The 25,312-nt window shown below is 38.3% G+C and overlaps 1 protein-coding gene and 1 long non-coding RNA gene across 8 annotated transcripts in view; both read left to right on the top strand.

Moving 5' to 3' along the window:
* Positions 1–25,312, top strand: part of LOC143738228 (uncharacterized) — a 202,897-nt gene that overhangs the window by 22,378 nt on the left and 155,207 nt on the right. The gene's annotated exons all lie outside the window — the stretch shown is intronic.
* Positions 1–25,312, top strand: part of LOC143738227 (supervillin-like) — a 196,364-nt gene that overhangs the window by 63,586 nt on the left and 107,466 nt on the right. For 5 of the 6 annotated variants that reach the window (XM_077230243.1, XM_077230244.1, XM_077230247.1 and 2 more), the window contains one exon: positions 8,582–9,009. In XM_077230243.1, coding sequence (XP_077086358.1) covers positions 8,651–9,009 — 359 coding nt within the window. In that variant the 5' untranslated portion in view covers positions 8,582–8,650. Of the gene's footprint in view, positions 1–8,397; positions 8,448–8,581; positions 9,010–25,312 lie in introns of those variants that run through there. The other variant, XM_077230249.1, reaches the window with a different exon arrangement.

Here is a 25,312-nt window from a genome sequence, read left to right as displayed (position 1 = left end):
AAATAAGATTCACATTTCTGAAGTCTTCCAGTCAGGGTTTAAGCCTTTTCACAGCACTGAATCTCCTTTGTTGAGAGTCTTAAACGATATTTTTGTTGCTATTGATGCTGGTCACTCTTGTGATTTTAGTACTCCTAGACTTATCTTCAGCCTTCGATACTGTTGATCACTTATTGCTTCTATCTAGATTAGAATCCCTTGTGAGGCTAAAAGGTTCAGTTCTTAATTGGTTTAAATCTTATTTATCTGAGAAGTATTTCTATGTTTGGATCGGCAATTTTTCCTCCCTGCTGCTCCCCTTAAATCTGGACTTCCCCAAGGGCCTATTTTGGCACCATCGCTCTTCTCCCTCTACATGCTTCCCTTAGGTTTGATTCTGGGAAAGTACGGAGTAACTTTCCATTTTTAAGCAGATGATACTTAAAATCTACTTGCTAATAAAAAGAACTCTGTGACTGTTTTAAATGTGATTTAAAAATAAATAAACTGAAACACATTATTAGCTATTTGAGAACGTAGTAGTACAGCTAAAGGATAATCATTTCAATTACCGTTATTTGTCGACTTTTATTCAAATGGATTATATATATATATATATATATATATAGCATAGAAAAAGTGTAAAGACCAGTCCCTTTACAATCACTAAAAATCTGTCTTTCATCTCAGTTGGCAATCTCTTCCTTTTCAATTCTAGTCAAATATATATAGCTGAATTAAACCAATATTTCCACTTGCCATTGTGTAGTGTTTACTACAGTTGACAGAGTGGATCTGGTAGTCCTAGCTCATGTGAGTGAATGGAGGAGGGAGACAATTTGCATATTCATGGTTCCACATACTAAATGAAGCAAGGGTGTAGTTACATTCAAGCTATTTTAAGGCATGAAGAAATAATTTTCACAGGAAAAAAAAAACATTGGAATATGTCATTGTGATTATCAATGATGAGTTTTAAGGGATAATATTATTGACTGGAGGTGGACTTCAAAATCATGTTGCACCAGTCAGAGCCATAGCCTTGTGGGCAGTGCTCCGACCATAGGCGCCAATTTGTGTTTCTGCCAATGGGTGCCCACACTCCATAACCCTGGTATAACTGGGCAAAGGAAGGTGACACATCATACACATATGCAAAAAAAAATCCCCTTAAAACATATTAACATACTCATTTCTCGATAATTATTTATACTTTATCATTTTCACTATCTTCTTGCGAAGACAAACACACATATACATTATCAATCAAACAAAATCACGTATTCTTTCGAATGACTGATTATTTTGGAGTTAATTACTTAAAATACAATTTGTCATTGTGCAAAAAAACATGAAGCACAAGCTTTTTTTGTCAGGTTATGATGTTGTAATGCTAAATATAACGGTTGAATTGTATTACGACCCTCCGGGACCTGATGTGAGATCCACCAATAAGAGATGTTCCCGAATCTCAATCGATTTTTTTTTGATTGGTCAAAAAGAAGGGAAAATATGTCGTTCTTTTGTGGGTGCTCGGGGGTTCTCCGTACATGGCTCCGACATATAGTGCAATAGTCCTTTCGGTTACCTGAGTTTGAGTCCCAGCTCATGGTCCTTTCCTGATCCTGTGCCCCTTTCTCCTCCCCTATCGCTTTCTGTCTCTTCTTGACTGTCCTATATCCTATAAAAGCAAAAATGGCCAAAAATATAACATGTTAATGAAAGACAAGTATTCTGTGGACACAGAATGAAGGATAAAAAAATATATATGGATAAAATAATAATAATGAAGACTAGTAGGTTTAATCACACTGCGTTATATTATAATATAAATTATTGAAGACTACTTTTATGATGGTTTTATGGTGTGATCTGATGTTTTTGTCTTGTTTTGTGTTCTATAGAACAAATACACTCATGTCATTACAAACTTATAGGATGTTGAGTAAGAGTAATGTAATTAAAAAAAAAATTGGTGAACTTTTAAAAGTTCAGCACAGGAAGGTTATTTCTCAATGCAGGTGGTCAAGTATATTCAAGGAAACTGTTCTCTGTTGTGAAGTGGAAGGGGAAATGTTGTCTGTAGATTCAGTGTCAGGGGAAATCTGGTGTTGAAAGCGGTCCAACGCTCTTCCCTGCTGCTTTATCCTTCAGAAAATGATGACCAAGTCTCAACTGTTAGTTTTGTAAAATAGCTGGTTATGCAATGATTTAAATTCCCAAACATTTTGTTAAATGTTGGTCTGATGGATGTACTTGGCAAGCATGTGGGTTACTGTGAGATTTCAGGATATTACAAGGGAAGCTGCTTTTCAGGCAACACTTCCTCTCTCTTCCATTGTGACTTCAGGGATCAAAGGTCACAAATACCCGGACGGTTCTTCAGGGCTTTATTATTCGATTTGGCTAGAAATCAAAGATGTGATCACTATTTGTGATATATCAATAAAGATTTGGACACAGGTTTCCTCCACTGAGTCTTTAAAGCATTCAGGAAGCTGTTTTCAGCCTTTGAAATATTTAGTGCATTTGCTCAGGTCTTTAGTCTTTTGAAAGAGTTTTTAATGCCTTTGACTTTGCTTGTCTGCACAAGCACTGATTACTCAGTTGTGTAACTTTAAAGAAACGGCGAGCTTGAACAGTCAGAAGCTGTTTGGCATTTTTTTTTATACCATTTGATATTGTTCCTTATGTTAATCAAGTTCTTTTTTTGCTAAAATCAGTCAGAACTTAATTCATTCTCCTCTCTTACCCCTTCTCACACAAGTAGTCATTGATTCTATGCCTTCTGTTGATAAAGAACTCTGGCTCTCAACTCTTCATATAACACATTATTTATGGCTGTTCAATCGGTTAGACAAGTAGGAACTGATTTAGAAACTGCTGTTACCAAATTTTCTGTTCATGGTTTCTCTTTTTTTTTTTTTACTTGATAAAATGTTTCATTGGTATATTGTACCTACCGAGTATAACACAAAACTACATTGCACCAGCTGCACACTTCTTTTTTTATGAACGTTGCATTGGCAAGCCTTTTATTGCAGTGTGCATTTCACATTTAGTTGTCGTAACGAGAGGGAGAGAGAGGACACTGTAGCGCTCAATTACTCTTACTGTTTTTGCGGAACATATTTGCGTGAATTCCCCACATTATAAGCACAAAACTTCCTGCTGCTGATGTCTTTCCAAATGTATTCTGCTCTTGATTATAAAAAAAAATCTGTACTTGTTCAAACAAGTGAGTTCTTGGTTTAAGCACTCCTTTATAGGTAGTAACAAGGAACACACAGTGGACCCCTAGATGGCTTGTAAAATTATGCACACTTCTAATCATAGATCCAATGTGAGACGTTTTGCCTCTCGTGGTATTTACTCCCTTGGAAGGAGAATTGTGGGTTCAGTTGTTTTTGGCATTTTTGGTCATGTTCATCAACAATGATTTTATGTCTCCTGGACCCTGTTACTGTAGGAAGTCCTCAGATGATCATATATTCATTTTACCTTCTGCAATAGGTTAAACTTTATGGGTAGGGATTATTTATCATTACTTCATGCTTTGTAACCAGACCTTGATAAATGTCCAGATAAATACAAAATCGCTGTAGCTCAATGTCCCTGTGATTGATGTACTTTGCACTGGATCTTTAAATCTGCTGGTCTCAAACCAAAAAAATGGAAAATTACCAGGACAAATTATTATAAATATGATTTGTCATAATGTCTGACCTTTGGATCAACAACAGCTCTTGATGGCATAAAAACATGAAAATATGTTCTGAAAAATCACTAACAATAGAAATAGAGAAAAAGTCTTGCATATGTCTTTTGACATGAGAGATTACGGCTTCTCTCAAAATGATGTAGGCCAATCTCATCTATGACTCCACTATTACCTTGTTCCTCTTCCCTGCTATTCCACACCCTCCTCCCATCTGTCTTTTCCTTTGTCCCATGATCATTTTTTATTCTCACCTTCAATACTCTATCTTCAGGAGCAATCGCCTTGCTCTCTTTTGCGCTCTATCACAAACTTATTCTTTCCCTTCCAATTATTGTTCAACACATCCATTTTGTTTCTTTCTGCCTTTCTCCCTCTCACCCTTGCTCCGTGTTGAAGCAATTAAAAGTGAGGTCCCATATGTGGCCCATTAACCCCTGCACCCAGCAGCAGGAATCCAGGAGCACCGTGCTAACTTCTCTTCGTATCCCCAAACTCCCGATAGCACAAACACACCCTCACCAGCTCATAATTAATAGATTTCTACAGCAAAATCAGAGCCTCCATCATTCACAGTTGTTTACAGACACACACATGCACACACTGATACGATGCTAATTGATTATGTTGCCTTATAAGATACCTTCTGCAACAAGCTCAGTGAAAACAAATTTGTTAAATTCTCAGAAATATTGATAGAACAGTAATTATTTTATACTTACAACTAGGGTATCTAACCATTAGCTTCAGCAAGATGCTAACTCCAAACTGTATTGAAATCAAATGTGAGTTGCTATGGAGGACTTTGAGTGCCATAATAATGAGTAAGACTTTCAATAAATTATCATTAAATAAATAAATCAAGTCAATAAGCAAGTATTTTGACACATTTCATATATATATTTTTCATTGGACATTGATAAATACTGTATATTGCCATTTATTTACTTATGTGCTTACTTATTAGCACTCTATATGAAAGGTTTATGTATTAAAGGGGTGGTTTACTGCTTTTTTTCTTTGCATGACTGTTTATGGGGTGCAATATAACATGTCTTCGTGTTTTTTTTTTAAGCCTTATTTTTCATAAATTTCACCTTTCTTGTAAGCCGCTTTCTCCTCTGTCATTTGAACGACCGGTTGACTTCCTGATTCTATGAAACCACTCCCTCAGAAATAGGCAATGGGCTCAGATTGGTTAGTTGGGCCGATGTGTTGCAATTGGCTAAACTGCGTAGCGCACGGAAACCCATTACCTTTACAGGCGAAAGCTGCATGTGCTCCGGTCAAATCAATGTAAATAAAGGTGTCAATACTGCGTATCAGCTTGAGCCAGAATCAGACCCAGAAAGCGGCAATGAAGAGAGTCAAGCAGAACCTCCCCAAACACGGCTCTTACAAAACGTTTCTGAATGGTACATTTTTTAATCATTATTATTATTCTATTCTACTACTATTATATAAGAATTTCGATATGCTGTTACTTGAAAATGCTACTGCTGTGCTTGTTAGCTTTTGATATACGGTTTTCTCCTGATTAAATGTTTAATATAACTGAATAAATGACTGAGTAATACCGTTTTTTAAAGTTATTGTTTTGTCTATATAAAGAACAACCGTTTATCTATTCACAAAACTTAGTTTACTCGGTGTATCGTTTTCTTTAGGTGTACATGTGGCAACTGTGTTAAAATGCCAACAGAACGTGAAAACATCTGATAACAGCAGCTGAAGTTTGCTGTTGCGATTACATATAATTTTTTCAACTTTATACACGTTTGTCTTATACACACAAAATAGCAAAGAACTAATAGCTACAAACAGCGTTGGCATTGGTTTACGTTCTTGAACAAAATGAAGAATTACGTCATAAAGTATACATGGAAAATATATTTACAAAATTAGTACATAATTATCAATTCAGGTCCAAAATGTTTGTACACATTTGTCATAGACACACGAAATAACATAACTAAGTGGCTACTAAAGCCAGCGCTGGCATTTGTTTACGTCCTTGATAAAAACTAAAGCATTATGTCTAAAATTATACATGCAAATACATTTAAAATTATTAAGTCTTACTTGCTGGTTGTGACCCAACAACTGCTGCCTCATGTTTTAAAGTTGGAACTGCTTCATGCTTTAGTAACATTTTGTTGTTGAATCCAACATTGAATTCTGGAAGCTGTCTTCCGTAAAATGTGCAGCACAGAGAGCTAAATTACGATTGTAATTTTCTTGAACATAATCAAACATAATTTGTAGCCATTGTTGACGAACTACAGCGTCCGTAGGAAGCCCGAACACAGAAGACCTGAAAGCTGGGTGAAAATAACACCCTTTCGACGGCATGGGTACTGCTCTCCACTATAACTCTTCCTCTTCGAAAAAAGCCGCAGAAATATGGCCCTGCTCCCTTTTTTGAATATTCCGGAGGGAGGGTTGATTATGAGTTAGTTACGTATAAAACCCGGGAAGTATCGTTGTAGTCCCATTCGAGTCGTTTTTGTAGGCATTAAACTTCCTGATTTTTAAAAGACGATATCTCTGCTTACGTTAAACTTTCAGCGCAGCAACTTTGCAGATACTGTTCATGCACCAACAGCAACATTACACACTATTTAAAATGAAAAAAGTGAAATCGGATCAACCATCCCTTTAATATGACTCTCAAAATTCCCCATAAGTTGCTGGCTATTTAGAACGTTCCAAATGAGGTTTTGTGTCTTGCCATCACTACCACATTTTAGGAACTGTGTTAAGTTAACTTGCACCTGATTTAACTCATCAGCTCATTAGAAAGGATTGCAAGACCTGGGCTGTGTTCGAAATCGCCCCCTATACCCTCATTCAGTATTCCCTACATTGCTCCACAGGGCTCTACAGTGCGACCATTTTGCTTGCATATGCCCCTAAAAATCGATCCGTGCGAACCGGAAAAATGATTTACGAGCACAATGTGCGAGTAACTACAACCTACCATATTCGAAAACGAGAAGATAACTAAATAAAAACTAGTTTTGAATGACAAAAACTATGACGAAAATCTATTGACATTCTCGTCAACTATGTCTAAATGTCTCGTCTAAATGAATGCATTACAATTGAACTAAACCCATTATATTTTAGTCATCTAAATTGTTTTATTTTTAGTCTAGTTTTAGTTGACTAATACTAGTAAATACTAATACTCTCATTTAAACTAGTTTCTCCTCCATGTTGTGGAAAAAGCCTCTGCAGTCAAAGATGCAGATTCACAGGTGTTCCTGATGTGCTCATCCTCCTGAGAGCAACACGTTCCCCTTGTTGTGTTTTACTAAAGTGATTGTAAAGTGTGATTTATACTTCTGCATCAAAACGACGGTTTCACACCATAGTTGAACAGAAAGAGGAGCACACACGTTGTGTTTATATATATATATATATATATATATATATATATATATATATATAATAAACAGTTTGTTAAACTCTGTTACTTGAAAATTTTTCACTGCGCTTCAAAATGTCTTTGTGTGCTCCTAGATTTTTTCATTTAGGAGCACATGTGCTCCTTGGGAAAAACCTTAGCGTAGAACCCTGCTCCACTAATGTAGTCCACTATAAGGAGTGAATGAAAAATAGTGCGCAAATTTAGACACTGAGGGCTGCCTCTTTTGCATAGTTTGTGCTTGCTGAATAATAATCATTTGAAACTTGGCAAACTGGCAGGTCCAGTAGTAATAAAAATATTTATCTGGAACTATATCATGGAATCTAGAATGTATAAACCTTAATCAAACATTTTAGTAATCAATGAAAAAGGTATTTTATACCTGTATGATGTAATATTACACTTTAGCCACATTGGACCAGCGGCTTGGAAAAGGGATGGACGATTCACCTGCGGGTGCCATTTTCTGGCGAGACGCGGAAATTCATTCGGTGCGACCGTCACAATGCATTATGGGTATTCTCTAGTCGTTGAGCCCAGGACTGTGTTCGAAATCGCCCCTTATACCCTTAAACAGGGCACTATTTGAAGGGGATGCTAATATGTAGTGGTGCCTGAAACCATAGTGGACATTATTGAGTGCACGAGTCCAACAATGCACCGCAATAACGAGTGAACAACCAATGTACGCTCAACGGCTAAAGAATACCCATTAACGTACTGTGAGAGTTGTGCCGAATGAAGGTATAAATTCCTTTTTAATTGATTATTTTAATAAATTTTATTATACATGCTAGTTTTCATGACAGAGTTCAAGATAAATCTTTTCATTACTACTGGAGCTGGTAGTATGCTAAATTTCAAATAATTATTAGACGGCAGCCCTTCCGGCACACTCTGTGTCCGAATTTAATCGTTTTCATTCACACCTTCAAGTGGACTATATTAGTGGAGTCATGAATGAAGGTATAGGGGGCAGTTTCGAACACAGCTCTTAAGTGGGTGTGTAAGATAAGAGAGGCATGCAGAATGTGCAGTGCTGAGGGGCCTGCTGGACAGGTTTGAAAACCCCTGTAGTAGACGAGAAGGCGGCTCCGTAGGTGTCGAAACGGAGAACTTGTGTGTGTTAAGTGCACTTTTGTGCTAATCTCTCTCTTTATCTTTCTCTGGGGCTGTTAAGGGTAATATGAGAATCACAGCAATGTGGGCAGGTGTTTGAGTTCTGTGTGTTTTCTTTCAGCCAATCACTTCTCTCTCATTTTGTAGGCTTTCATTCGACAGGTCCTGGCTGACAAAAAAACTACCATAGGAAGAATTGTTAGTGATTGTGCCATTGTTTTATATTCAATTGCATGTTTTTGTTCATATTTTTGTTTCATTCAGTGCCTAAACAGAGGCATTTTTTATTTATTTAAGAACAGGCATCTCATTTTGTTCATCTCTCTCAACAGTGGAATGGTATCGACAGACTTGTTGTCCACTTGGAAGTGAGCAAGAACGTGTAACTGGGGTGAGAGATAATGGATGCTGTGAACTCTTTGCAAGGCTCATCTCTGGAATCCAAAGCTGAACGTATCGCCCGCTACAAGGCCGAGAGAAGGCGGGAGCTGTCTGAACGGTATGCCAACTTGGAGGAAAGTTCATCCGTGTACACACGGACGGAAAGACACAAGGAAACCTCAGATGCAGTGCCCAGCTCTGAGCAAAAGAAGACAGATGTTTCCTCTGGACTGAGTCAGTACAATAAAGATAACGCTGCTCTAAGAGAGCAAGGAGACAGGAGCAATTTTGAGGGAAAGGCCAAAACAGATGTCACACCATCCTCTAACATCTTTGTTTGTCACAGCAACAAAGTAACAAGTTCACACCAATGTCACAGGTGAGTTTGAGTTTGAATTGCTCAATGACAATTGAAAATTTAGAGACTAACAAAGATTTCACGTTTCACTGCTCAGTAAATTCAGACTGAGGGCAGCATTTAGACATTGGGAACTGAATAGTGAGGGAGCCATGCAGAGGTCTACGCCAGGACACATCCTGCTGTTTTGACATCTGAGCTTTTTGTTTTGTTTTAAACTTACAGAAACTCTGTCAACATGGATTGTTTTTCTTTTCTGGGCAATTACAACCAGATATAAGCAAATGTGCGGGGGTTGGATAGGCGCCGTAATTCCACCAGTTTGGAATGTTCTTGTATGGAGAACAGAGTAGAACTTTCTTTTCATTGTTTGTAGGGCTGGACAATAATTCAATATCAATATATATCGCGGTATATGTTTTTTCGATAACGGTGATATGATTTTTAATCGCATTTTCGATATACAGCATTTGTCACTGACTGACGTTAGGCGCACAGCCGTCAGAAAGAGCAGAACACAATTGGCTACTTTCGTGATGACGTACACCACAGACACGCGGACGCAGCCAGTGCTCTGCAGGAGTAGGCTGATCTCCAACGTGGCAAGTTTCAGCTACAGAATGAGCGCCCCTGACCGTAATACAAATGTGACTTAACGAGCTTCCACAAGTGAGGAGAAAGCAGACGAAATAGTTGATGAGAGGAAAGACTAATTCAGTGGTATAAATTCAGTGGTGTTTCAGCTGAGATCTGAAACTTCAGGTTTCAGCGCGCTGCAAAATGTGCTGAAGAGTGGTGCCGACTAGCAGCGGGAACACATCAAATCTGTTCCACCATCTGAAGCAGTTCCACCCGATAGAAGCAGCACCAACAACACTTTAACCGGCACAAGCAAACAAGAGTTTTTTGCGTGAATTTGGAGCATGTGGGGATGCTGAGTGACCTCAGAATGATCAATACAAATGATTTTAATATCCAAGAAACCGAAACTTCACGCAGTGATTGACAGGGCGGGAGGGGGCGTGATCGGCTCGAAATGCATTTTCAATTTGCACATTGAATTTTGCTACATTCATTGCGGGACATTTAATGAAAATGCAATCGCAAGTGTCTTAACTGTGAGAGTAAATGCAATTAAGAAAAATAACATTTAAATGATCCTTTTGCTATAGTTTGTGCTTGAAAATGTTAAACATATGTAATCATATCTGTAATACATTTTAATTTTGCAACTTGTAATGCGTTAAAATATGTATTCAATTTACATATTAAAACTAGTGTATGAAATGGCAAATGTAAATTATATAATTGAATTTTAATTTTGCACCAAACGTTGCACAAATGTAATGGCAAATGTACTTTTAAAAACAGAAATCCATTGCCATTTTACATATTGCATTGTCATTTTGCATATTACATTTCAAATTAAATATTGCTACCCAAATGCTTCCATAGTCTTGTAGCAGGTATTGAGAAGAGAATATTATTGTCATGATGGGTTATTTCATTGGTTCATGTAGTTTGTTATGCTGCAGTACCAAAACACTCCAGCAGGTTTCATAGACTTGGCCAATTCATTTTCCAGAAGATTGTAGGTACAGACATCTCTGGGCATTCTTGGCGTTTTTTCTGAGGCTTTTATATTGTTCATATCGATATCGAAATTTTATCGTATCGACCGAAATTAAGAAATATATTGTGATATAATATTTGGCCATATCGTCCAGCCCTAATTGTTTGGTTCTAATTCTCTACATCAATTGGTCTCAAACTGCCGGTCTGTGAACGATTCCAAGTAATCTTTTAGTTGATTGATTGATTAAAGACACACTATGCAGGAATTCCGTTTTTGTCAAACAACGACCCCTAGAGTCGCTGTGGAGTACTTGTATTTAACGTTACTGTCGTAAATACCACTCAAGCAGAGCGTCTCTGCACTCACGGCCTGTTTCACGATTTCATACAAATATTAGGCTACTGCATAATTGTATATATTGTGCTATCGTAGATGAACTACTGATGATGGTAATAGGATAAAAATAAGTTTGCCAAGCGTTAGCCTACTTTATAGTAATAACGTTAAAGTAGCCAACCTCGTTTGATGGCTTATAACATTTTTACATGGTTGCAGCTAAATAAATAAGTAAATAGCCTAGGCCTACTATATTATTTCATTTGTGTGTGTTTTTTTTGTGTGTGTAATGTAAACATTACAAAATACCAGATGACATCAATAAAGTTACATGTACGTCGCATTATTTCATAACATTGGCCGTTATGATGTCGTTAGACATGATTATTGCAATTTATCACAACAGTTTGCAAATAGCGCTCGTTTACACTATTTACAATGTGTAGGCTTATTTATGGTCTGATAATTATGTGAGATACTGACAACTGTTCTGATGATAATCACAGGAATGAACTTCAACAGTGAAAGCCTGACTGAGTGGGACTCTTGTCCGGTTCCTCACGATGTCAGATTGTCGTTTCCTTTTCCTAGTCTCTTCCGACCGCGTTTTCTTTGCTTTTTCCAGTATTTTTCCAGTCGAGTATCACGTCTGAAATGCGCGCAAGTGTCTTCATGCTTCATGTTGTTGTTGATGTGTGTGACGTCGTTGTCGTAAAGCATGTCGTGATTCTCGAGAGATTTGTCGGGGGCGCTCCTCTCAAACTTGCAATGCTGGTTTTTCCAGCGGTGTCCCCCCCCCAAAGCTTTACTACCAGGATGATTCGCCCTACTATGAGTTTGTTTACCACCAAAATGACTTTGAAGCTGTTATATTAAGGTACAATTCTTGCATAGTGTGCCTTTAAATCCGCAATGAAAGAAAAATATTAGCAACTAAAAAATTCATAAAATTAACTATTTGTTAGCATTATTATATTATTGTCACGGATAGGTGGCTGTAATAAAGCTCACAACAAAGGAGATACTCAAGGAGACTTTTAATATAATTCTCAACACACCAAACAGGAGAAAATTTAGGAGAATGTACCACCACATAGCACTTAAAGATGCTGTATGTAACTTTTTCACTCCCCCCTCTAAAGCATAAAAATACCATAATATGTTTGCATATATTGAGGAAACATGCTAAGTTCACAAACTCGTTTCTCTGAAAAACACTTCTACAGCCAGTTATTTTATTTGAAGGTTTCCTGGCTGGAATGTTTGTTACTGTTTTGGTCTGTGATACTGCACGTTGCCAATTTGCCAATTTTCATTGTCCATTGCGCTCGTTCATGTTATGTGTGCTCAAACTGGCAAGCCTTGTGAGCGCCGTCCAGTCTGAGGAGCAGGTGGCGGGGGAAACCACAATCTCAGATATTTTGAATTTGACTGCAGTACCCATTTAGACCACTAGTTGTCATTCTTACATACTGCACCTTTAACCCTCTTTGGTCTAAGGGGATTTTGGGGTCCTTGAGGTGTTCTGACATGCTCTGACATTTTTTAGAGAATAATGTTTATGTGTGGTTATTGAAAAAACTAAAACTTAGTGTCTGAAATAAGGCCACAAAACACATACTAAATATGTGTCCACAAGACTTTTGACTAATGAGTGTTGTTGCCTAGACCAGTGGTTTTCAAACCCTGGGTCCCTCGGGTGGGTCGCGAGAATAAAAAAATGGATCGCCAGTGATTTAAATAAAAAAATCTCTCGTTTTCTAATAATATTAATAATAATAGCTTTGTTTAGAAGTACACTAAAAAAACATTCAAATTCATGCAAAATAAATAATCCAAGTCACCTGACCAAAATGAAGAAACAACGAAACAAACTGAATGCTTCTCCTGACATGCGTGTTGCCCTCTTGTCCTGCGAACCGGCTTGGGACCAGTTTATGCAGAATAAGCAGGCCCACCCTTCTCATTAATATATATACACAAAACACGTACTCGTTCGCTCCATCCGCAACACACACACGTTCGCTCCATCGGCAGCAAAACACAAACACTCGTCTTTTATTGCGGTTTCCGCAACACACTCTCGTTCGCTCCATCGGCAGCAACACACAAACACTCGTCGTTCCTTGCGGCTTCCGCAGCACACTCTCGTTCGCTCCATTGGCAGCAACACACACATTTCAGATCAATATATTTGTTTTCCTTAAAATTGTAATTAACACTAACTTTATTCTCATTTGAATTATAAATATGTTTGCTTTTAAACTGTGTGTGATTTTGGTTGGGTGACAGTGGTAGGTTAAGTTTGACAAGAGTTTACAGTTTGACAAAAGCACAATGTTGTGTTTTAAAATAATAAAATAGTCTACCTAATATAAAAATCACACTGCTCTGTTTAAATAGCAGTAGTACACTACAATTCGTACCATTCAGCGTAAGCACCGCTCAACTGTGATGTTTCCATGCACATTTTTGCACATGTGAAAAGGATGATTTTTTCCTGTCGATATTGCAACGTGAGTGAAGTTGAAAAAGCCAGTGCTCGAAGTGGGGCGGTAGCTACTCACCGATAAGCAGGAACGGCACTTCTACATTTTCCTCTTAAGCGTACCTGCACTTTTTCTTGTGTAGCCTACCGCTACTTCTCGCATGTAGCCGGTACTCGACCACTGACAGAAAAAGCGCCAATGACACGCCCGTTGATATACTTTGTTTGCAGTGCGTATTTTTTCCACACCCATGTTAACAGGTTCGAGCTTTCACACTGCACGCGCATGCGGTCCGTCAATGCGCTCCTGGTGCTGTGCGTATACAGCAGAGATCGTTCCGAGTCTATTTTTGCTGTGCTGCACGCGGTGAATTAAAGTGACAGCTCATGGTTCGTGGTCAAAACACAGATTGACGTGAAAATATAATAATCTCACCATAAATGCATTTAATTAAATAAAATGTAGTAATCTAAATGTATTTTTGGACTTGCAGACTTGGAGGAGTTCCGTTTTCGCACGCACGTGCACACACGCAGGACTTATACACACGCACAATAAGTTTTGTTATAAGTTTTGTTTTTCACTGTAGAAATCTCAAATGTCATGATTTGCCAATGCAAGAGAGTACCGGCACCTTTCTTTTCCCACTTCAAGCACTGTACAAAGCCTATAATAAAGAATAGTTTACCATCAAATACATCGCGATTCGCGAATATTGAAACATTATGATTCTAATGAGATAGTTATGTGAGCATAATGCCCCTTACTTTTACTTTCGCTTTAAATTATTTCGTTTTGGCTTGTTTATAGTTATTATTTTTTAAATTGTTGTTCTGTTCTGAATATTACGTTTAAAGAATTTGTTGGGGAATATGTTTTGTGTATTTTTTAAGCATGCAGCAAACGATAGACTATTAATTGGTTAAAATTCCTGTATGTAGGGCTTTAGCTTGATCAAATTAGTTCAGAATCGACTTTGCGTTGCAATCGCGTCAAGGATCAGCATGTGCACGTGCATCATCAAAAGTGGTTAAAAAAGTGCTGAGCTGATTTTTTTCTGCGCACAAGCCTATGGGTCGCATCAAAAAAAAAGAAAAAGAGAAAAAAAAGGGTCCCTCTTGAAAATGTTTGAAAACCACTGGCCTAGACTTTTTGCTTCAAAATGATCTGAAAATCATCCTGCCTAATCATTTACACAAAACAATACATTGATTTAAATTTTATAAGACACCTTTTGTTTGGAAAGGCATATGCGTGGAGGCGTGTTCACACCTTCGAAGACAAAGGCCGGATAATGTGCCACATACATAATGAGCTGCATATTAATTAGCCTTTCACACAGGTGTGTCACAGGATCCCAAAAAATGCAAGGACAAAAAGAAATTATCTATATATACATATTTTACAATTAGAAATTGTAACCAATTACAAATAGGTTACAATTACAACAACAATTACAATTTTAACAATATTTCAAGTGTATTTCTTTGTAAAAAGTATACATTTTATCATACGTATTATAAAAGGTAAGGATTTCTTTAGTTTGAATATTGGAACAAACACTATAATAACATCTTAGTTGATAATTCAATGTACCTTCTTTATTTTTGACAAAACATCATACTATAGTATATTTAACTATGAGCAGAAATTGGTTAACAAAAGCTTACCTATTTAATGTGACAGTAGTCTTTTTTTACAGTCTAAACTTTATAATCTATCCAAAACTAATCACAAAATCTTGTCTAAAGATTCATATTTAGTCTCTAACATATTGTGTATGATATATTAGCATATACATGTGAATTTGCAGTTTGTTGGTTATACAGACATTTTATTTCAACATATTTCAGTCTATTTTTACTCATCTTAGTAGGCTATAGCAATATAGTTTGGATGTGTTCATGTAAACATAACGTTTACTAATGTAGGTGCGAGAGTGAATGAACGGCACAGACACGCGCTGTATAACTGTAGTAAACAAAGCGCGCGCCTGTGCCGTTCATTCATCATTTAGCCTACACACAGACACGCAATTCATATTTAAACAGTCTTTTTGCGGTTTACATTCAGACACTATTCAATATCGCGATTAAAACAAAGCACTTAAGAATAAATGACTTACTACATCAGCTGGATCCGTTGCTCCTCGAAATGAAATTACCAGCACTTCTGGTACATTTTTCAGGGTTATTAGATAGTATTATTCCTCACAGTGATTGTATACGCTGTGTACACATCTGTAGTAAGATACTTACTAAACACGATGTGTTTTATAATCCAGCTGGTGGGCGTTGGCATGTTTGCATGGCTTGCCTTAGATCATTTGCGTTTGAATACCGCGCACTCTCCGTGGGCGTTGCACATTAACGCGTAATGAGGTATAATGAGCTGGAAAGAAAAATACTGACATCTCTCTCTTTTCATACAGATTACATAAACTGAGAATATTTGTTTTTTTATATAAATTAATTCATTTAAAAGAAGAGAGTTCAAGCTTCATTATGGAAAAACACTCGTGCCTGTATGACAAGTAACCCCTAAGTTACAGTTAATTTTCGGACGCGTTTCAGAATGGACTTCACTCACAGAGTAAAAGCAAAACGCACATCATGTTTATTTTTCTTTATTTGGCTAAAAGCACAACACTTTGTTTTTATTGTGAGTATCCACAAAAAAATAGACATTTATCAGGATCTAATGATGTACAACACTTAATATGTAAGATCAAAATTAACAGAGTATTTTGAGTTTCTTTTGCACTCATAAGAAAAAAAGCAAGACTATCGCGCCCGCGCGATAGCCGACTCCAGGGGGTTAACATCAATTAAATTTTTAACCTTAGATGGGTTTGTAAGTTTTTTTGTATTTCCTAATTTCGGGGGAACAAACACAGTCTCTGTGTGATTATACCTAGGTGAAAGAGTCTCTATGTGATGGGAATTTTCTGACCTCAGTGACGTGAGGCAGCTAGCAGATGGTCGGTTTAGCCAGTTTGTCTGCTTCCTGACCTGAGCCCCAAATCGTCATGTTTGAGCTCTAAGACTTTGTGCCATATTACTAGAGAGAAGAGCAGCACCATCCCAGGAGGGATGAAAACCATCTCTTTTCAACAGGTCAGGTCTGCCCCCAAAAACGTTTCCAATTGTCTATGAATTCTATATTATTTTGCGGACACCACTTAGACAGCCAGCCATTGAGTGAGGACAGTCTACTAACCATCTCATCACTCCTTCGAACAGGAAGGGGGCCAGAGCAAATTACAGTGCCTGACATCGTACTTGCAAGTTCACACACCTCTTTAACGTTAATTTTAGTGATCTCCGACGGGAGAAGTCGAACATCATTAGTGCCGACGTGAATAATAATCTTAAAGAATTTATGATTAGCATTAGCCAGCACTTTTAAATTTGCTTTGATGTCAGTCGCTCTTGATCCCGGCAAACATGTGACTATGGTGGCTAGTGTCTCAATTTTCACGTTCCATGTAATAGAATCGCCAATAACCAGGGCACATTCAACAGGATTCTCAGTGGGTGTTTCACTGAGTGGGGAGAATCTGTTTGATGTTGTAATCGGAACGGAAGAGCGGAGTTTTGTCCCGCGACTACAGCATCTCACCGTGACCCAATTGCCCTGCTGCACGGGCTCTACTATAGCTGGAACCGAACAATGTTCAGTGTTCTCTAAGCTAATCACATCCAAAGTAGTATCTAAAGCCTTGCACTCTTACAATTAACCTCAATGTTTCGATACGTGTCTCTAGTTCTGAAATCTTCTCCGTCAGCCTGACTATCTCCATGCATTTATCACATGTAAATCCTGTGACAGAGAAGGCTATGCTATACATGTTACATGAAGTGCAAGTGACAATAAGAGGAGATGACATGACTCACCGTGTTTGTTTGACTGACGGATACTCACCACAGTTGTTTGATGGATTGGTAAAAGGCGCAAGCTAAATAAATAAATGAGCGCACTGATGACACGCTAACAGGCTAGCAAATTACTAGCGTGTTGTGCTAGCAACGATTTAGATTGAAGCTAGCGATATAAGGTTAATATGTGATATTGAGTAAGTTATATTTAGAAGTATAAACAACAGGGAATGCTAGTAAATAATGATTCAAAACAGAAAGATATACGAGGCTTACAGATGCAAACCAACTCCTCATCAGCAGCAGCAAGGCAGACAGGAGCAATCGAGCAATCGACAGGCCTGTGAATTAGTTGTAAGCACAGGTGAGACCACCTGCAATGCTTTTCTGCCTGAGGCAATTCTGCCAGTTTTTTTTTGGTCCGGCTGCAGGGTCGTCAGCTGTGAGCCACCCTTCACTGATGTTTCGCTCCTTTAATCCCGGAACACCTCTGGGTGGTAGAGCAGCGGCATGGACGTCTCCCTGCCGCCCCCTGCAGCCAGCCTTAGGATCCATCTTTCCCCCCCAAGCCTTGACCTTTCTTCGGAGCCAGAGCCAAAAGCTCCCTTGCTCTGCCTCTTCTGCCAGCTCTTTGAGGACTCTCTCTCCAGTTTGGCAGCTCTGATGCCAAGGGTCTTAAGGAGTCGCTGGATGGAGGTTCCAGTGAAGCCCCTGCAACCAACTTCCACTGGGTAGGTATATGCTCTCCACCCAGCTTGTGAGCATGCAGCTGCCAGTTCCGCGTACCTCTCCTTTTTTCTTTCAAAGGCAGCCTCCAGCCCATCCAGTTTGGCCCAATCAGTTAGATATGGACCAGTTCGGCCATAACGATGGTCTTCGTGGCGATGGACCAAATCAGAATCTCCTAATGGAACTTCAACTGTTGATCCATGTCAGCTCTAAGGCCCCACTCCCCTCCATGTGTCAGCAAGGACCTCTCTCTCACTGTGCTACTGAGTGCCTCTCCCCCTTGTCTAACAAACTGGATGGACGGTTGTGATGTTGTTGGGTTGGCATGGTTCACTTCAAGCATGCGTGCTTCATTTGCTTCTGTTAGCTTTCGCAGGACTCTGTGCCGTAACAGCGGTGCAGATTTTGGGGGCTTGGGAGAGTGTCATACGTGGCTCTGATCAAGAAACTTAGCCTTGCTTGGTGCAACTTCCATAGATCAGACCACGTGATGGACCTGTCGGTGACAGCCTCCCAGGTGGACCATCTGCCTTGCTGGGATTGGGTCACTGCCATGACCCTGTAGGCCTCCTCTTCCCCCCTCCTGACTTCCGAAATCACAAGCTGTTTCCTTTTCTCCCTTGAAGCTTTGGACCACGATCTCCTGGTGTTTCAGCCGGGTTATGGCCTGGTCTAATGCCTGTTATGCGTCCCATCTTCTTCCTGTTCTGTCTTGGACTTTGGCACTCTGTACCACTGGGTCAGGTGAATCTTTTAGTTCGAATGGCAGTCTCACCATCTCCAGTTTATAGCCCAAGCTAATAGTTTTCAGCAGAAGTCTCAAGGTGTTCCTTCCGGATAGAGCTGCCCTTGACGGGCCTTGGGGAAGTCCTAGCCACTTCGGGATGTAATTGTTTGCCTTAGCATCCATCTTCAGGACTGCTGAAGAGGGGATGTAACACAGCTTTAAGGGCCACATGAGGCGATGGAACAGAGTGAACTGGTAGCACCAGACCTTAAACTTGCCTTGTCTGTAGGAGTGTGGTGACGTCATCCATGTAGCATCTGATGGCCAGAAATCAGTGGTATGCAGGTATCTTTTTCCAATGAGCTTCAAACTAAAATTAAAAGCTTCAAAATTAACAAACTATTGGCAAAAAAGAACAGAGCAGGAAAACTGAACAAAACAGAACAAACATGGTACAATTATATTAATAAATATAATGACTGAATGTAATATAGTATATTTAATATTATTTTATATTTGGCTAATTGTAATGAAATAAGAACTGGCAAAATTGTAGATCTGTAAATGTAAAGCCATTTCTAGATGTAGGATATAAACTAATGTGACTTAAAGACTTAACCCCCTGTGGTGAAAATCAAGCTTTGTTGTTTATATGTTATAACAAAGTCGTACTTCTATGAGTAAAAGTTTACTATAAATCTGAAAGTCTTTTGGGGAGGGATCTACATATCAACTTATCACAATCATTAAACTGGTTGAGGTTAAGAAAACAATAGAACAGACAACTGATTTTCTTTGGAGAGATACATAATGGGGAAAAAAACAACAATAGTGAAGTGCACAATAATAAACCCAAGCAAATGAACATGCAATAAAACAATAGTACAAATTACTCCAAAAAAATATACATAAATACAAAATGAATAGTCATGATATGAGCGTGTAATGTCGGATGCAATGAATGTGGTGATACTTATATGCAACAGTCCATAGGTGAAAGAAGAACCCTTCTAGACAATGTAGATGTACATAGTTCTTCAACCATGGTAACAGTCCTGTACAAATTCAGTACTCCACACCACAATTCCAGACACGAGCAGAAAACAGTTCTAATCCTCTTGATTAATATCCCGTTTTGATGACCCAAGGCAATAATATTTGAGATATAATGCAGGTACATCAGTCCTTTGTATTCCTAACATGTACCTTGCAGAAGCAACTGCACCATTGCTACATCTAAAGAGGGTAGGTAAAAGGAGTCCTTCTACAAACAAAATATTAAACATTAGAATAAACCTCAACAACAATGGAATACAATTTATACAGCCACCATTTAATATGAAGAAAAAATAACCTTTTATATGAAATAATATGAAAACAGCTCTCTCTTCTTCTACTCCCTACCTGTATTTAAATTTAGCATAAAGGAACAATAGTGTCCCCTAATGGTGGGTATTAGAATTGCATCATAAGTAACATTTAACTGTTACATACCCCTCTGATCAGAAAGAGACTTGTCATAACCATAACAAGTTTTCAAATTCTGCACATGAGAAGACTCAACATTTTCAGGATCATTAAGAAAGAAACAGAATAGTTGACAGGACCAAGACATTTGACAATCTTAGCCGGACCCTTCCACTTTACGGCTAATTTAGCATAAAGCCTTCTTCAGCTCTGAATAAAGGGTGAGAACGGACCCAGACTACATGTCCCACCTGAAATTGACTGTACTTGCGTCGCAGGTCATAGTAGTATTTTTGTCTATGTTGAGCTCGTTCCACATTTTTCTTCACAACGTCAATGAGGTGTTCTTGTCTTTCTAACACACTACAGGTAGGACTACAAGGAGCAGGAGGTCAATGCAAGGCCCTCTCTAACGGTCCCTTTAATTTCCATCCCAGAGCTACTTCGGCTGGCGTGTATCCTGTGCTCTCTTGGAAAGTAGTATTGATTGCAAACCTAAATTCGGGCAAACATTGATCCCATTGGCGATGCTGATCTCCCACGTATGAAGCAATCATTGTCTTTAGGTTGCGATTGATCCGTTCTGTCATATTCGTTTACGGGTGATAGGATGTGGTCAATTTTTGTATTACTCCCCACTGTTCGCAAATTAAGGAAAGTAGCTGTGAAGTAAACTGAGCTCCACGATCCGACACTAAATAAGCAGGGGTGCCCCATCGAGTAAAGATTTCCTCTACTTGGATTTCCTGCCACTCTTAAAGGGAATAACTCCACCCACTTGGAACAGTAGTCAACAATAACTTAGAGATGTTCATTTTGTTTGACACTGTTTGGGAAGGGACCCATCAAATCAACCCCAAGCATGTAACGGGTTCGACCACTAGTGTAGACTGTAGATATCCAGACAACTTGGTTAACACAGGCTTATACTTTTGACATGTTTGACAATCTTTACAATACTTACACACATCAGTTCTCACATCAGTTCCCATTTGGCCAATAGGCTATGTCCAGAAGTCGAAGAAGGGTTTTTAATCTTCAATTATCTTTAATCCTCAATGGGTTATCATGTACATATTGCAAGAACTCTTTACGAAAACACATTGGTTTGATGAGCTGTAGTTTCTGTCCCTTATTTCCATCAAGTAAGCTGTGAAACAGTACTCCATTCTTGAGTAAGTAATGCACTCTTGAAAGGTCCTGAGAAGTTTGTGAGCTAGCCTTTTTACATAGCTCATGGATTTCCAAATCATTTTGTTGTACAGTAGTAATCGGATCAAGATCTACAGGTAAATTTGTTGAAAAAACTGTCGACTTGGTAGCTTTGACTACTGCCAGCAGCTCTAATGATCCTGGGTGATCTTGGTTTCTGGACAACACATCGGCTACGACCCTGGTTAAAATCCATGTCAAACAACCGACGAGAAAGCAAATCCATTACAATGCGGAACTACTAGATACAGTTCTTTAGGGACACCTAATCTGTAGCCCTGCCTTTGCTCGGAAGCTCTGTGACTATTATGAACTGGCTGCGACGTGAAGATTGCAATGCTGGAATATGGTGTGTGTGTGTGTGTGTGTGTGTGTGTGAGAGAGAGAGAGAGAAAGAGAGAAAGAGAAAGAGAGAGAGAGAGAGAGAGGCATGGGCGCTATCGAACAGTGGAAACATAAAAACATACTCCATTATTTTGTTCATACAGGACATTCCAACTATTCTCACTACTTCAACTTCTTGTTTATACATGTGAAGCCATTTTTATCATAGTGAGTCTAATAGGGTTAATATTGCTTAAATTTTAAGTGTTATCATAACATTGTGCTATAAAATAGAAGTTAAGGTCTTTTGCCTTAGTAGGATAGTACTGTACTTTAAAGTTTTGAACTGTTGTACAATGTTCACAGAATACAGTGACTTGGTCTCAAGTGAGTTAGATGTTTATTGAGAATACTCAGGGTTGGCTTATTCATAGTGTGAATTCAGGACACACTTGTATCCTTTATAAAAATGTATTTTTATATAAATATTTACTTTTTCTTCTGAAAATTTGATGACATATTTTGCACACAGGTAAAGGTGCCCAATATCAGTCATTTCTGAAAATAAGTTACAAAAGTAAAAAAAAAAAGTGTTTTGGAAAATAGCTCTTTATTTGATTATCATAAAAATGTGTTTTCTATACAGAGATATTGACATCTGTAAATATCGGTATCGGCCATAACAGCAGTATTAATATCGGTTATCGGTATCGGCCACAATTTTCGGTGCATCACTAATGTATATATATTTTTTCAATTAATATAAGCTATTTATTAGGCAGGTGCCTGTGCGCTGTCTGAGTCTTGTGGGTTAAAATTGAATTACTGGTTGTTGTTGCACTATCTCAGATTTTGTTCAAAACCTTGTCTATATCAATAATGTGTCCCAAAACCAAGGCCTGTAAAATATTTCTGTTAAAATCCTGTCTTCATATTTTCAGCCCTTGAAATTTCTTCAGTTTTACAGCCTGATAATCATATTATCTGGGAAGCAATATTTGGACATTAATATAATGAAAATTATTATTCGTAGGCATTATCTACGTAGACAGTGATATATTTTGAAAAATAAAACTTGTGATTTGCTTAAATATCTGATCCTTCTGCTATTACGAAACACAATTTTGCCTGTTTATAGCATTAGTCTTTTAATGTGATAAAAACACTAAATAATAATTTTGACTGTGTATTGGTATGTAATTTATGGTGGTGTAAGATGCTGGAAAAAGCTTTAAAATGGACCTTGAAAGTGCTTGAAAACGGTTTGAATTTGACCTTGGAAAAGGTGTACGAACCCTGCTTGTGAGAGCTGCATGATCTGTGACAACTTGAAAAGGTTGCCCTTCCTAGTATTGTCTCAATTTCTCAACAGCCCACACGACAGCAAAACACTCTTTCTATGAAACCGAATAAGCTTTTTCTGCTCCTCTTAATAGCCTAGAAGCATAGGCTACCAAATGTTCCTCTCCTTCTGTTTCCTGGGTTAATACAGCCCCCAATCTAATCTCACTAGCTTCGGTCTGCACCTTGAATGTCTTACTGAAATCTGGAGGGGTTAGTACTGGTGAACACAATTGGCTACTTTCGTGATGACGTACACCACAGACACGCGGACGCAGCCAGTGCTCAGCAGGAGTAGGCTGATCACCAACGTGGCAAGTTTCAGCTACAGAATGAGTGCCCCTGACCGCAATACAAATGTGACCTCAGAATGACCAATAAATATGATTTTAAAATCCAAGAAACCGAAACTTCACGCAGTGATTGACAGGGCGGGAGGGGGCGTGATCGGCTCGAAATGCATTTTCAATTTGCACATTGAATTTTGCTACATTCATTGTGGGACATTTAATGAAAATGCAATCGCAAGTGTCTTAACTGTGAGAGTAAATGCAATTAAGAAAAACAACATTTAAATGATCCTTTTGCTATAGTTTTTGCTTGAAAATGTTAAACATATGTAATCATATCTGTAATACATTTTAATTTTGCAACTTGTAATGCGTTAAAATATGTATTCAATTTACATATTAAAACTAGTGTATGAAATGGCAAATGTAAATTATATAATTGAATTTTAATTTGACATCTGTGGGCATTCTTGGCGTTTTTTCTGAGGCTTTTATATTGTTCATATCGATATCGAAATTTTATCGTATCGACCGAAATTAAGAAATATATTGTGATATAAAATTTGGCCATATCGTCCAGCCCTAATTGTTTGGTTCTAATTCTCTAAATCAATTGGTCTCAAACTGCCGGTCTGTGAACGATTCCAAGTAATCTTTTAGTTGATTGATTGATTAAAGACACACTATGCAGGAATTCCGTTTTTGTCAAACAGCTACCCCTAGAGTCACTGTGGAGTACTTATATTTAACGTTACTGTCGTAAATACCACTCAAGCAGAGCGTCTCTGCACTCACGGCCTGATAGACTCACCCCCTCCTAGACTCCGAAGATGTCCATTGAGCAGGTAATGTTTCACGATTTCATACAAATATTAGGCTACTGCATAATTGTATATATTGTGCTATCGTAGATGAACTACTGATGATGGTAATAGGATAATAATAACTTTGCCAATCGTTGGCCTACTTTATAGTAATAACGTTAAAGTAGCCAACCTCGTTTGATGGCTTATAACGTTTTTACATGGTTGCAGCTAAATAAATAAGTAAATAGCCTAGGCCTATAATATTATTTCATTTTTGTTTGTTTTTTTGTGTATGTAATGTAAACATTACAAAATGCCAGATGACATCAATAAAGTTACATGTACGTCGCATTATTTCATAACATTGGCCGTTATGATGTCGTTAGACATGATTATTGCAATTTATCACAACAGTTTGCAAATAGCGCTCGTTTACACTATTTACAATGTGTAGGCTTATTTATGGTCTGATAATTATGTGAGATACTGACAACTGTTCTCATGATAATCAGAGGAATGAACTTCAACAGTGAAAGCCTGACCGAGTGGGACTCTTGTCCGGTTCTTCACAAAGTGAAATTGTTGTTTCCTTTTCCTAGTCTCTTCCGACCGCGTTTTTTTTTGCTTTTTCCACTATTTTTCCAGTCGAGTATCACGTCTGAAATACGCGCAAGTGTCTTCATGCTTCATGTTGTTGTTGATGTGTGTGACGTCGTTGCCGTAAAGAATGTCGTGATTCTCGCGAGATTTGTCGGGGGCGCTCCTCTCAAACTTCCATTGCTGGTTTTTCCAGCGGCATCCCCCCAAGCTTTACTACCAGGATGATTCGCCCCACTATGAGTTTGTTTACCACCGAAATGACTTTGAAGCTGTTACATTAAGGTACAATTCTTGCATAGTGTGGCTTTAAATCCGCAATGAAAAAAAATTATTAGCAACTAATATATTCATAAAATCACTCCCCCCCTCTAAAGCATAAAAATACCATAATATGTTTGAATATATTGAGGAAACATGCTAAGTTCACAAACTAGTTTCTCTTACATATTGCACCTTTAACCCTCTGAGGTCTAAGGGGTTTTTGGGGTCCTTGAGGTGTGCTGACATGCTCTGGCATTTGTGCTTTTTCAGTTATTTATAAACATGTTA

This window comes from Siphateles boraxobius, unplaced genomic scaffold (genome assembly GCF_051911475.1).
Source record: "Siphateles boraxobius isolate OS27281-9 unplaced genomic scaffold, OSU_SipBor_1 140, whole genome shotgun sequence".
Classification (NCBI taxonomy): Eukaryota; Metazoa; Chordata; class Actinopteri; order Cypriniformes; family Leuciscidae; genus Siphateles; species Siphateles boraxobius.
Note: the sequence above shows the minus strand (reverse complement) of the source record. Positions and strands in the feature narration are given on the sequence as shown.